The 14,024-nt window shown below is 50.5% G+C and overlaps 2 protein-coding genes and 1 non-coding gene across 3 annotated transcripts; 1 reads left to right on the forward strand and 2 right to left on the reverse strand.

Annotated features, from left to right (window-relative positions):
- Positions 1-1,372: 1,372 nt before the first annotated feature.
- Positions 1,373-6,640, forward strand: WFIKKN1 (WAP, follistatin/kazal, immunoglobulin, kunitz and netrin domain containing 1). The gene is made up of 2 exons (XM_043977674.1): positions 1,373-1,940; positions 4,698-6,640. Exons 1-2 carry the CDS (start codon positions 1,776-1,778, stop codon positions 6,192-6,194), a joined length of 1,662 nt encoding a protein of 553 aa, XP_043833609.1. The 5' UTR covers positions 1,373-1,775; the 3' UTR covers positions 6,195-6,640.
- Positions 6,641-7,678: 1,038 nt separating this feature from the next.
- METTL26 (methyltransferase like 26) lies at positions 7,679-12,887 on the reverse strand. Its single transcript, XM_043977675.1, has 6 exons — positions 12,362-12,887; positions 10,713-10,875; positions 10,299-10,358; positions 8,629-8,696; positions 8,418-8,496; positions 7,679-8,159 (listed from the first exon to the last, which is right to left on the reverse strand). The coding sequence occupies exons 1-6, from the start codon at positions 12,556-12,558 to the stop codon at positions 8,112-8,114; spliced, it is 615 nt and encodes a 204-aa protein (XP_043833610.1). The 5' UTR covers positions 12,559-12,887; the 3' UTR covers positions 7,679-8,111.
- A 494-nt stretch (positions 12,888-13,381) lies between these two features.
- TRNAG-CCC lies at positions 13,382-13,452 on the reverse strand. The gene has a single exon. It is a non-coding gene; the product is annotated as a tRNA-Gly (tRNA).
- Between the last annotated feature and the right edge of the window lie 572 nt (positions 13,453-14,024).

Here is a 14,024-nt window from a genome sequence, read left to right on the forward strand (position 1 = left end):
TAAATGATAAATGAAATAAATTAAGGTCCATCAAATCTGGTCATCGGCCACATTCACAATATTCTGGTGAAAATATGCAGGTATCCTGTGTATCTTGGCGCAAAGTTGGGCTTTAAAATTTGACTTGGTGTGAGAAACCCTGGATTTTCATTCCAGCCCTGGCATTAATGATGTGTGACCTGGGTAAGGACACACAGCATGGGAAATTATGAAGTAGTAAATAGAGCATCAGACCTGGTTCTGTTACTAGGTATGTGACCTTGGTTTGGTCACCTGACTTCCCTGGGCCTGCTTCCTCACTCGTAAAATGCATTGGACCAGAGATCAAATTCCAAGGCCCCCACCACTTCTGAGAGTATATTGTGCTGTTCATGGCTCATTTTCTGTCTGTAAAATGATGCCTGGGGCGCAGCTAGGTGGCACAGTGGATAAAGCACCGGTCCTGGATTCAGGAGGACCTGAGCTCAAATCTGACCTCAGACACTTGACACTTACTAGCTATGTGACCTTGGGGAAGTCCCTTAACCCTCATTGCCCTGGGGAAAAAAAAGATGCCTGCCAAGACTGACCCCCCCCCCAAAAAAAAGAACCATCAGGAAAGGTGAAATACGGATTTGGGGACATTCCAGGTAGGGTGAATAGCATAAACAAAGACACTTGGGGGTTGAGGTGGGGAAATGAAACTAACCTAGGTGGCCTTTGGAAGGTTAGGCAGGACAGAGCTGGTCTGTGAAGCTGAGTCCTGGGCAGATGAACATCCAACATCATGGTATATTAGACCTTAGAGCTAGATCAAATCCAATCTAGATCTAGCCCACTCCTCTCCCCTATCAAGACAGTGCTATATGGGCTTATGGGTCTCCACTGACCCACATCAACTCTTTCCCATGTTTTTCTACGTGTTGGGGGTGAGTAGCACATGGGAATAGGCATGGCTCTATGCCTTCCCTGAAAATAGACATTCCCTTTCTCCTGGCTCCCATCCTCATCCCTTGGTAGGATCTTTGAGTTCACTAATTGATCTGCCAAGACAGAGTTAGTCTGAGGTTAGTGGCTCTTCCATCCCCAAAGCCCAGACTCAAATTACAACTGCCCCCTCCCACCTCCTTCCTTTCTGTCTCTCTCTTGAGCCCAGGATGGGCCTCTTCCCTTCCCCCCAGGACTCCCCTCCTAACCACCCTTGTCTTCCCCTCTCTGTCAGTCTGCTCAACAGTTCTCCAGACTGGTGGCTACACCTCCCTCTCCCCGCCCCACCCCCATTCTTCTTTCACTGCCCAGCCAGTCCCTGGGAGCCACTGAGGGCTGTTTGGGAACAAGCCTGAGGAGGCTGGGGAGGGGCCGGGAACCACATGGACTGATTCATTCAGAAGCAGGAGATGCCCTGGGTCCTGGCCTGCCTTTTTAGCCCTGTCTCAGGAACACTGGCCCACAGCCTCTCCCCAATGGATCTTAAAGCGCTAAGACATTCCACCTCACAAGGACCCAGCATCTAATGCAATCTCTGGCTTCAGGTAGACCCACGGAACAGGGAGGAGATTGTGAAGCTGGTGAATTTAGGCAAAGAAGAGAATTCAAATTCCTAGAGGAGAGGTGTAAACAAGCCACTGGGAAAGGACCGACTGAAGCACAGGGGAGGAGAGAAACCACCAGAAGAGCGAGCTGTTCTGGCCGAGGAAGCAAGCCCAGGGCCCCCAGAGTGTGGATGCCTGCAGGGAGAGTGCAAACAGGGAGTTGGAGGTGCTGGGGGCCGGGGGAAGGCCCAGGCTGCGATCCTCATGCCGGCCCTGCTGCTGATCCTGACCCTGATTTCAGGGCTAGCTGGTGGAGCCAGCCTTCAGCCTGAACCAATGAGCCACCAGGGCGTGTGCCCCAACCAGCTCAACCCCAACCTGTGGGTGGATGCCCAGAGCACCTGTGAGAGGGAATGCCATGTGGACCAGGTGAGAGCTGGGAAGCTGGGGGGGGGGATTATTTTAAGGGCATCTGGGGTCCTTCCTGTGCTGCTCGGGTAAGCTTAAAGCAAGGTTGTTGTTCCTGAATTGCTAAAGAAGAGTCGCCTCCCTCTACATTGTCTCAATTTACCTGTCTCTAGAATGGACAACATAGCCCATCTAGATCACCTCAATGCCAAATAACTCTAGCAGCCCACGCCCCAGCCAGAACCTTAAGCAGTGATCTTTATTCAAGATTCCACATCCATCTGTCCCAAATAGGCCCCATCACCCAACCACCACCACCCCCCAAAAAGGCCATCCAAACGTAATTTCGAAACAAAAACAAAACAAAACTTCAAATTCTTGCAAATTCTAGAAGCAGGAAGCTAGGGGAGTACAGAGCAGATTATTTTTTCCCTACAAACTCCTGAAGATGTCACTTGCAATCTTTTCTTCCTGTTGCATCGCTACATGGGTTTTTGTATGACATCTGTCTCTGTCTAGACAGTCTGGGGGTCTTAACCTGGAACCCATGAAATTGTTTTGTTAATTGTTTGATAGCTTTTTCAATAGTCTTGGTTTCCTTTTTAATCCTGTGTATTTTATTTTATGTATTTAAAAACATTATTCCAAGAAGGGGTCTGTTGGCTTCACCAGACTGCCAGAGTTCTGGTAAGAACCCCTGGTCTAGTCCGTTCTCCAGCACTCCCAGATTAAAGTATGTTCCTCCACTTTCCTCGAAGGAGACCCCTCTATCCTACTTCCAGTCCCCCTTTAGTATGGTGCTCTTGCATTTCCCAACCTTGAAAAGCTTGGAAGTTCTTCCCAGTGTCTGACCTGACTCTTTCCTGCTGCTATTTAAGCCCATTGCGTTTTGTCCCAGACCCAGAGTGTGCATCGGTAAATTACTTTCTGCTATCTTTACACTATTCCTTTTTCATGTGTGGGAGCAATGGCCTTCTTTAAGCTAAATCAACTCACCTCCTATATCCACAAGTCACAATCCCCACCCCTTCCACCATTCGATCTCTGTGAGCAGCATGACAAACTGGACACAGATCCCTCTGACAAGGGCCTTTTACCAATCCTGAAGCTAGGACAGCCTTGATTGCCTTGTGGTCCCATGTCCTAGATCCTAATTTATACACCATGCCAGAAGTAAGGGAGAGCAAAGTTCACAAAAAAAAAAAAACATAGAGCATAACATGGGGGGGGAGGAGGAGTGGAAGGCAATGAGAGGTTTAAAAAAGATATAGATGACTTTTATAAATACACATTTTTAATGCCAAAAAAAATTCCACTCTCTATGCCACATAGTGATTTATTTTGTGGTGAGTCAAGTTGGCTGTGTTAAAAATGAAGGCTCAAAGATGGGGGTAGGGAAAGGACGAAGAAGTGCAGCTAGGTTGCCAGTGATCAGACCTTGCCTAGGATTTCTCAAGGGGCCATGTGGCTTTAAAGAAAGGGGGAGAGGTGTTACATTGCTTTTGTACTATGTCTTGGAGGTCACTGTAAACCACAGACCATTTTCCTAAAGCCACAATTTGCAGTCGTAGGGTCTTGTCTTTCCTTAATCTCTTCAAATTTGCCCAAGCTTCCATGATTTTCTGGGGTTTCTTAAAATTTCGATCCTACCTCCAAGGTCACAAGGCATTGCTCTATTAACAGGGTATTACTAAGGGGCAACTAGGTGGCACAGTGGATAGAGCACCGGCCCTGGAGTCAGGAGTACCTGAGTTCAAATCTGGATTCAGATGCTTAACACTTACTAGCTGTGTGACCCTGGGCAAGTCATTTAACCCCAATTGCCTCACTAAAAAAAAAAAAATTAAAAAAAAACACAAAAAAAACAGGGTATTACTAACTAACAAACTTACTGTATTCATGTCCTTTTTGAAAATAACAACCAGCTCCCAGCCCAGGGTCATGTAGTCTATGTGGCCCCAGTAGATAATATTAGACCTCCTATTTGCAGACTTTCACATCCAAAGCGCTTTCCCATCTCACTTGATCCTCCAACTATCCTATAAGGTGGGTACAATTGGGATTATTATATACATTTTACAGAGAAGGAAACTGAGGCTGAAGAGGAGTTTTAATTTTTATTTATTTTTATTTTTTTAGTGAGGCAATTGGGGTTAAGTGACTTGCCCAGGTTCACACAGCTAGTAAGTGTTAAGTGTCTGAGGCTGGATTTGAACCCAGGTCCTCCTGACTCCAGGGCCAGTGCTCTATCTACTAGGCCACCTAGCTGCCCGGAGTTTTTTTGTTAATAGTTTGATAGCTAGTTAGTGGTGGAGCCAAGGGTTTAGAGTTAAATTAGATGACATCAAATGAGCCTGAAATTAGTCCCAGCAGGAATCAAGCACCATTTACTGATCTTGGGTAAATGACTTCCTCTCTTCAGGCCTCAATCTCCTCCTCTGTAAGATGAGGAGGTGGGCCTAGATAGATGGTCTCTAAGCTCCCTCTTGCTCTCCTGTCCCATGATTCTCTCCCCAACATCCCGGCCGGGAAACAGACAGGGAAGGACAGTGATTCTCCCTAGAGCACAGTCCTCTCGCTGTCTCCTGCAGATGGATGGGGCGTGTTTACTGAGGATGCTAGGGAGAAAAGGGATGGCTGGGCCAGAACAAGATGGTGGCCTGGGTTTCTGAATGACTAGACAGAGCCAAGGGGTGGTAGATGGGAAGTGGCGGGGTGGGGAAAGGAGGCCTGAGGCTTTCACCTGGCCCTGACTCTCGGCCCTCCCCTCCTTCCCAGGACTGCAGCGGCTTTGAAAAATGCTGCACCAACGTGTGTGGGCTACAGAGCTGCGTGGCAGCTCGCTTTGCCGACGGCAGCTCGGCCGCCCCGGCACCGGCCGCCTCCTGCGAAAGCTTCGTTTGCCCCCAGCAGGGCTCTGACTGTGATATCTGGGATGGCCAGCCTGTATGCAAGTGCCGGGACCGCTGTGAGAAGGAGCCCAACTTCACCTGTGCGTCGGATGGCCTCACCTACTACAACCGCTGCTACATGGATGCTGAGGCCTGCCTCCGGGGCCTCCGGCTCAGCGTGGTCCCCTGCAAGTACGTCTTCAGCTGGCCTCACACCAGCCCTGGGCCTCCAGAGACCACCGCCCCACCCACACCAGGGGCAGCCCCTGACATCCCCATCCCACCAGCCCTCTACAGTAACCCCTTCCACCAGTCAGTCTATGCGGGGGGCACGGCTAGCTTCCACTGTGATGTGAGTGGCCGCCCGACCCCAGATATCACCTGGGAGAAACAGAGCGACCAGCGGGAGAACTTCATCATGCGGCCTGATCAGATGTATGGCAACGTGGTAGTCACCAACATTGGTCAGCTGGTGGTCTATAATGCACGGCCTGAGGATGCCGGGCTCTACACTTGCACTGCCCGCAATGCCGCTGGCCTCCTCCGAGCCGACTTCCCCCTCTCTGTCATCCAGCGGGAGCCTTCGAGAGGGGAGCTCCCAGTCCCCAGTCCTCCACCCCCTGCTCCAGCGGAGTGTCTGAAGGAACCAGACCGTCAAGCCTGCCAGGGCAGCAGCAGCCGAGTCCGATGGCACTTTGATGCCAAAAGGGGTGGGTGTACCACCTTCCAAGACAATGGCTGTGATGGGGACAATGGCAACCGATTTGAGACATACGAGGCATGCCAACGGGCCTGTGTCCGGGGCCCTGGGGATGCCTGCATCCTACCTGCAGTGCAAGGTCCTTGCAGGAGCTGGGAGGCTCGCTGGGCCTATAGCCCACTACTTAAACAGTGCCATTCATTTGTGTATGGGGGTTGTGAAGGCAATGCCAACAACTTTGAAAGCCGGGAGAGCTGTGAGGATGCGTGCCCTTTCCCCAGGACACTGCCCTGCAAGGCCTGCAGGCTCAAAAGCAAGATGGCTCTGAGTCTGTGCCGCAGTGACTTTGCCATCGTGGGGCGACTGACGGAAGTGATTGAGGAGCCTGACGCTGGCATTGCCCGATTTGCCCTGGAGGGCGTCCTCAAGGATGATAAGATGGGCCTCAAGTTCTTTGACACCAAGTATCTGGAGGTGACGCTGACGGGCATAGACTGGGATTGTCCCTGTCCCAACATGACTGCTGGAGATGGGCCGCTGGTCATCATGGGTGAGGTGCACGATGGTGTGGCAGTGCTCCACCCCAGCAGCTATGTCAGGGCTGCCAGTGATAAGCGAGTCAAGAAAATCTTAGAGTTGATCGAGAAGAAGGCCTGTGAGCTGCTCAACCGTTTTCAGGACTAAGCCTGGGTGTATGGTTGGCCACAGGCATGACACAGCCCTGAAGGGGGGTAGTTCTGGCCAGTCCCCAAACCCTCCTAGACCCAGCCTGTCCTCTCCAGAGTAGGTGAATAAAAGGTGTTTTTCTCTCAAGTCCTTCTTACCCTTCTACCCTTTCTCGAGGAGAGGGACCCAAAATAGATTGAGGCCCAGAAATAAAAGGTATCCCCCTTGCCTCTCGATAGTTTCCCTTAGCTGCTGTCTTGTGTGCCACCCTGACAGCTGTGCAAACACTCCCTCTCCTCCCAAACATCACTAACTCCCAGACCCGGATTCTCAGTCGTTTGGGGCTCTGCTCTTCTTGGTCAGTCCAACAGCCGTATTGCCCTCTAGGTCAGTGGGGGAAGAGGGAAGAGGGTAGGAACTGCTCTTTCCACAAGCCACAGGAGGCCCGGGAGACGGCCACAGTTCTCCTCTCCCACACTTCCCCATCAGGGAGCTGGTCCTTCCAGTTTCCCAGCCAGCTTTGGGGTTCACCCATGGTCACAGCCTGTGGAGCTGTGGTCGGAGCTGCGGTCAGAGTTCACCAGGGACAGATGGGAAGGGAAAGTGTCAGAGCTCCCGAAAACCTCCCTAGTCCACGGCCTGACAAACCAGAACCTTCATCTGGACAACCCTGGACCTGACCTCTCACTGGGGAAAGGGCAATGTCTCCTCCTGGCAGTCGGTCAGAGGCTTGTCCTTGTCCCCCTGCTTGGGGCTCAGGGGTTAAGAAAGGGAAGCCATTCGATCAGCTGTGGTTGCTGAGAGACAAGGCAAACAGGGCCCCTACAGAGGCCTCTCGGCCTGGGGTACTGGCCAGAAAGATGGGAGGGGAATAGAACTGGGGGCCCAGAAGTGGCTGTTGCTTCAGAGAGAGTGGGGGGGAGGGAGGGAAAGTCGGGAGGGACAGAGCCCTTCCTGGGAATTCTAGAGAGCTCCAGGCCTCTGAGAAGAGAGGTTTGCTAGGGAGGAGGGGAAGCAGGCTCTCACCACCTCCATACATCTGAGGCCCCACCAAGGAGAGGGGCAGCCTTGTTCACCCTCAGGAGTCCCAATACTTTCCCTCAACCAGGTTATGGGGGGAAGGGGGCATCTTTGCTTCCCTGACCTTTCCCTACCAACAGCTGATGAAATAACCCACCCATTACTAATGAGGGGAACCCAGGTCCTGAGCTCCAGCTTTCCTGGCCCCTAGAGCATTGGAGATCAGGGCCCTATTTATTCACCAGCTTCATTTTCCCTGACCCCAAGTCCAGCTAGGCACAAGTAGTCACTTCTCACCATGGCCACCAGGGGGAGCTAGGACTCCACATAGGGAGCCCCCCTGAGTCTCAATGCTTCATGGTCCCCATTCTCTGGAACAAGGGCCACCAGCTTGGAGCCAATATACAAAGGTCTTGGGCCAGTGGCCCTATCCCATCCAAGAAGACGGATGTGACCAGCCCCAGCTATAGAATCATAGAATGTTAGAGCTGAGATCCTTTATTCCAACCCACTCAGGTTATGAACAGAAAAACTAAAGCCTACAAAGTATCAGGACAGAGACAGAACCCACCAAAATAAGTAGATTTCATTCAAGGTGGCAAGGAGAAACACTGAATAGCCTTGCCCCACCCCAGGCTCAAACTCTTGCCTTTCTCCATGCATGGGAGAAGACGAGGATGTCTTGGAAAGCATGCGGGGAGGCGTGGGGGGTGGCCCAGGGGACAAGAATGAGGCCAGCCAGGAGCTGGTAGACACTAGGATGTGGGTGAGTTGCCAGTGCTTGACATTCAGCCCCAATTCTGCTAGTTCATGGCAGGATGCTGAGGAAACCTCCCTAAACATGCCAAGCAGGCACACTGGCAAAAACTAGGATCCTCCCAAGGGTTGTGAGGGATGACGGTCGGGATCAACAAGTCACTGTTTTCGGAAAATCAGGCATTTGTTGTTGGCTGGCATGTCAATCTGGGAAGAGAAGGATGGGTAATAAAGAGAATGGAGATTCCCCTGGCCCGCTCACTACACGCCCACCCTCTCCTATGACGACCTCGGGATAGCTGCTGTTACTTCTAGACTACGTAAACTCAGACAGATCTATCTGTCTCTGGCTTCCAGGGAGACCCTAACCAGAAGGCGGGGAGGGAAAACAGAAGGGCCAGTTCTAAGCAGTAGCAGGCATGGTCAATTCCCACAGCCCAAACTGGTACCCAAGCTGGTTCCTACCATCTTCTCCAGGTAGAGGCCACTGGCTTCAGCGAGCTGCTGCAAAAGGAATATGTCCCGGAGCCCCCAGGCTGGGTTCCTGCAAAACCATCATACGGGGAAAGGAGGTGAAGTCTGAGTTTCTCTTGTAAGTGAGCCTCCAACCCAACCCAGGAAGCAAAGACCTTGGCGGTCTACCCACCACCACAGCACCCCGAGTGGTACCCCGTACCTGCGTCTGAGGCTGATGTCGAAGTCCACATTGCTCTGTGGTGTGATCTTCCCATTGATAGCATAAGCCTGTCAAGGACATTGAGACCCCCCCCCACGACCCATGGTCAGTAGAATTCTGTTATCCTTCTGCGGGACCAGGCAATGAGAAGCTGAGGAGAGGAGCTCCAGATTCCCCTCCTTCCCCAGAGTAATCTGAACCTTCACAGAACCAGAGTCATAAGACCTTTTTTTTTGTCAGGGCAATGAGGGTTAAGTGACTTGCCCAGGTCACACAGCTAGTAAGTGTTAAGTGTCTGAAGCCAGATTTGAACTCAGGTCCTCCTGAATCCAGGGTCAGTGCTTTATCCACTGTGCCACCTAGCTGCCCCATCATAAGACCTTAATGCCCATCTGGTCTAGCCCACACCTGAAAAACGTTCCCTCCATAACACCCCCAACCAGTCGTCCAGCCTCGGCATGAAGACCTCCCAATGCAAGCAGCTTCTGACACTTCTAAGTAGCACTGATTATTTTCATTCTTTAGTTGTGTCTGACTCTTCATGATTCCATTAGGGATTTTCTTAGCAAATATACTGGAGGGGTTTGCCATTTCCTTCTCCAGCTCATTTTACAGATGAGGAAACTGAGGCAAACAGGGTGAAGTGACTTGCCCAGGGTCACATGGCTAATTCGTGTCTGAGGCTGGATTTGAACTCAGGGAGGCTCATCTTCCTCACTCCAGGCCTCTGTACTCTCTGCACCTAGCTGCCTTCAGATATTTTTCCCCTTCTCTAAAGCCTAAATAAGTTTCTTTGCAACCCATGGTTCCTTATTCTGTTATCCAGGGCTAAGCAGAACAAATCTAACCTATCATCTATGGAAAAGCCCTTCAAATACCTGAAAAGGGTTATCATTTCTTCTCCTCCTTACCCAAAAGTACCCTCTTTTCCAGGCTAAACAACCCCCAGTTCCTATATGGCCTGTGATATCCAGTCCTTTTATCATCCTGGTAGGCCTCTTGTATACAGGCTCCATCTCCCCACCCCGATTTTACCTTATACTTCATTGGTATAAGGAACATCCCATGAGGGAACTCCTACCAGTGTAGAATGGCCCTTGATCTGCAACTTATAGTCTTTTTTGGAGGTGGGGGGTGGGGGAGTGAGGGTTATATGACTTGCCCAAGGTCACACAGCTAGTAAATGTCAAGTGTCTGAAGCCAGATTTGAACTCAGGTCCTCCTGAATCCAGGGCCAGTGCTTTATCCACTGAGCCACCTAGCTGCCCCCTCTGCCCTCTACTTCTAAAGCTGATCTTTTTAACCTGTGCAGCACTTTACATTTATTCCTTTTACTCAGCTTCAACTCATTCAGTTCAGAGCATCACTGTAGCCTGTTGAGATGCTGTGATCCACCATGTTAGCCACTCCCTCCCATCTTTGAGTCATAGGCAAATTTTACAGCCATGTCTGCCCTGGTTTTATCACAGAGAACGTTTGCTAGCACAGAGACCTCCTTCCAAGTGGCCACTGACACCCTTGGCCTCGGCACCCCCCCCACTCTCCTCCTAAATTCTTGGCCCATTTTGTAGAAGAAGTCCATGGAATGGGTATTCAAAGAGAAGAGGGGGCAGCACAGTGAGGGAGTCATTCCCATCAAATCCAAACTCAAGGCATTGAGTGGCACTTACCCCATAGGTGATCAGCAAACCATTAGGTTTCAACAGCTGTCCCGCCCCTTTGAACAGCCCCTGAGGAGAACAAGAGAGCTCTAGAACAGAGGAATGTGAGGAACCACCCCCAAACTGGGCATTTCCCACAAGCCCATTCAACACATAAGTCTTCCACACTGAGCAGAGACCAGGATCCTACTCCTGACTGCCAGTGAGTCAGTCTCTTCCTCTCTTTATGCCTCAGTTTCCCCAGCTAAATAATGAAGTGATTGGACTAGCACGTAGCTAAGGCGCTTTTCAGTTCTGGACATATTAGCTTCTGTGTCCCAAGGACTCTTTTGGCTCTGGCATTCTATGTTCAAAGGTTCCCCCACAGCTTTGATATTCTGTGCGTCCTCTAAGAAGTCATCATTCACTCCGGCCCCCACTCACCTCCGTGCAGCTCATGGCGCTGATGTGAATCATATTAATACAGAGTACCAGGTCCAAAGACCTAGCCTGGATCCCTCCCCAGTTTTCCCAGCTGCAGGAAGCGTCTAGGAACAGTGGTGGCCTCACATTCTGAAGATGCCAGTTCTTGATGAAAGCCGAAATGCTGGAGACCAAGAGAAAGCTCTGAGTTTGGGGAAGGGGAGCTTGGGAATCTAGGTCTCCAAACACTGCTCCTTCTCTCCTGGATGACAGGGATCTTAAAACCCCACAGGGCAAAGGGCCTCAGTGCTTAAGATGGCAAAGAATAACATTGGAACTGAGGGGCTCAAGAGACCTGGGTTCTAATTCAGGCACTGCTACTAAGTACTAATTTACTGTGTAACCTTGGGCAAGCTGTTTCCTCTCTGGGCTTCTCTCTCCCCACTTGCAAAATGAAGAGGTTAAACTAAGGTTTCTTCTAGTTTTAAGAACCTCTGAATTCATGAGATAAGTCAAATGGTGACCCAGTGGCTTACCTTCTGTTCAGCAATATTACGGGCTCTATTACAGCCCCAAATGACCCTGGGGGCAAATAGGCAGCAGAGCCTTCCTTGCAAGGGTTTTCTCCATCCTAGAAATTGCTCTCGGGCCAGTCATTGTCACTGAAGGATAAACACTGTCACACCTTTAGAAGGGGAGGCACGAGTGGTCTTGGAAAGAGCACTTGAAGTGGTTTCAGAAGCTAGCTGGAATCTTGGCTCTCCACTGTTATTCAGCCCTCTGTGTGTGACCCAGGAATAAGCTTGGAGTTTTCTCGTCTCTTTTTTTTATTATTATTATTTTAAAATTTATTTTATTTTTTCCCTCATCTCTTAAATGAGGAGGTTGGACCTGATGATGTCAAAGATCCCTTCTGGCTTTAAACCCTGGAATACTGCCCTGTTCTTCTCCCACCAAGGATGACTTCCCTAGGACTAGCTGGCATGAATCTAGCAGGACTAGATGTACCTAACCTCTCTATTATCCCCTTCCCTTTCTCTAAAAGTGACAGGAAAAGTTAATGCTTCACCTAGTATGCTTCAGACCAAAGTGCTTCACACTTTCCCCCTCCTTCAGGGATGGGTGTTGGCTTCAGGAGGTGGGGGAGGGACACAATGAAACCGGGCACTGGGAAGAGATACCAGATTCTGGAATTCAGGGACCTCCCTCTATCCCACCCAGCTTCTAAGATCTCATCCCTGATTCTCTCTATTCCCAAGGGAGGGGTCCTGAGTCATTAGTATGAAACATTTGGAAAAAGCTCTCCTGAGAAAAAAAAAATAATAAATGTACCCTTTTTGCCACCCCACCCAGTATACACTGCTGTGTCAGCAGCAGAAAGAATCTGGGCTGGGTTTTAGGGAACATTTAACATATCAAGGGCAGACAGGACATTTTAGGAGTGGGGCCGGCAAGAGGGAAAGGGGAATCGGGGCAAAGGTGACTAGCAGGGGCCTTGGCCATCCTCCTGAAGAGGGATAGAAAAGAACATTCTGTTCAGGACAGACAGAGGGATGGTCAATAATACAGAGAGCCCTTTCTAACCTGCCTAAGTAGCCAAAGTTTATGGGGGACAGTATGAGGCCCTACCCCATCCATCTCCCAAACCCTTCTTCTAAAGCTCCCCTTACCTGTTGAGGCTCTGCTGGTCCACCTCTGTGGGCTGCCACACCGCCTTGGGAAAAGCCTGCGAGAAATGGGCCACATGCTGACCTGAACCTGATGCCACCTCCAATACCTGGAAGTTGGACTGGGCAGGGTCTACGTACTGCTGTAGGACCTGGAGAATAGGGTCCTTGTTACGCTCAGCGGCTGCAGCCACAAGCATCCTCTCGAGTCGGATTCCCCAAACGTTTCCTATAGCGATCTCTTAACCCGAAAGGCCTCCTGCCCTGATCTCTCCCCGAGTCTCCCCTTTAGTCTCTCCCTGATCCCCACTTTTGACCCGATCTCTCCCTGGCTCCTCCCTTTACTCTGAAGTCTCTCTGATGCTCTGATCTTATCTCTGATTCTACCTGTCCTGACTTTTGATGCTCCCCATGATCTGATTTCTCTCCTGTAATCTCTGATCGGGAAACCAACGAAAACACCGGACGCGGAGTGGGGGACCGATTGGCTGTGATTCCCTGGATCCCTAAATTTCCTATCTCCTCTGGGTGAAGGTCTGTCAGTTCCTGACCCGGCGAACTGAGAAGTACGCTGGGATTTGTAGTCCTGCGGTCACTCCACGCCCCGCCCCCCGCCCGCCGGTGGAGAGTCACGTGTGCCAGAGACTTTGGCTACGTAGCCCAAGCAGTTCTGAGAAAGACTACAATTCCCAGAAGACTATGAGCATCTGCAGCCACCAGTTAAAGGGCCCACACTCACAAAACACACACCTCCCTACGCTCGTCCTCTCAACCTCTTAAAGATTGAGGGGGTTGAGAGTTACAATCCACTGAAGAGAGGTCACAGTGTATCCATGCTTTCCCATCTCGAACTATTTTTGACTGTGTCTTCGCGTACAAAAATATCTTCTCAACTTGGACCTCACTCTAGAAGGCTAATTTTATATAAACGAAATGAAAAGAATCCTTCCGTCCCTCTTTTATTGGAATCAAGGAGAACAGTTTTTAAGACAATAGATAACTTAAACTTGGAAAAAAATGAAGTGCGCCGCCCGGGAATCGAACCCGGGTCGCAAGAATGGGAATCTTGCATGATACCACTACACCAGCGGCGCCCTTGTTATTGGTCTTGCCTCGAAACCTGAGGAGCCTACAGGGAGGGATTTCTTCGGCGACGCGCCTGCGCGTTTTTCACTGACCCAAGCTTTAACATCTATAGTCTGGGATAGGTAGGACCCGGATAGCGCGGGTGACTGTGTTAGCATTTGGAATATGGTGAAGGAGGCGAGACTGGTGAAGGAGCCCTACCTTGGAGATAGTTTGAGGGAGATGGGGTATCTGCATGGACTGATTGTGCAAATCTATTTTATTATACAAATAACTTAGACTCTAAGCCCTTGGGGGGCAAAAACTTTGTCTTTCCCACCATTCATTAATGCTCAGGAATTTGGGCTGGGTTTGGGGGAACTTTAAGACGTCAAGATGTCAAGAGCAGACCGGACCTGTTTGGCTGGGGTGGGAGAGAAGTTGTGGGCCCTCCACCCTCTTCCGGAGGAGGAATAGAAAGAACATTCTGTCCAGAACAGAGAGAAGAGGGATGGGCGACAAGACAAATCTCCCCCCAACCCTACAAAGAAGCTAAAGGGAATGGGGCACTATGGGAAACCTTGTCCCATCCATCTCCCAA

The sequence above is a fragment of the Dromiciops gliroides genome, chromosome 1, assembly GCF_019393635.1.
Source record: "Dromiciops gliroides isolate mDroGli1 chromosome 1, mDroGli1.pri, whole genome shotgun sequence".
Lineage (NCBI taxonomy): Eukaryota > Metazoa > Chordata > Mammalia > Microbiotheria > Microbiotheriidae > Dromiciops > Dromiciops gliroides.

Coding starts and splice junctions, on each gene's coding strand:
- WFIKKN1 (XM_043977674.1), top strand. CDS start 1,776: ATGCCGGCCCTGCTGCTGATCCTGACCCTGATTTCAGGGCTAGCTGGT. Junction 1,941..4,697: donor GGGAATGCCATGTGGACCAG/GTGAGAGCTGGG, acceptor CCTCCTTCCCAG/GACTGCAGCGGCTTTGAAAA.
- METTL26 (XM_043977675.1), bottom strand. CDS start 12,558: ATGCTTGTGGCTGCAGCCGCTGAGCGTAACAAGGACCCTATTCTCCAG. Junction 8,697..10,298: donor GTTTGCTGATCACCTATGGG/GTAAGTGCCACT, acceptor TGTCCTTGACAG/GCTTATGCTATCAATGGGAA. Junction 8,160..8,417: donor GCCTCTACCTGGAGAAGATG/GTAGGAACCAGC, acceptor TTCTCTTCCCAG/ATTGACATGCCAGCCAACAA.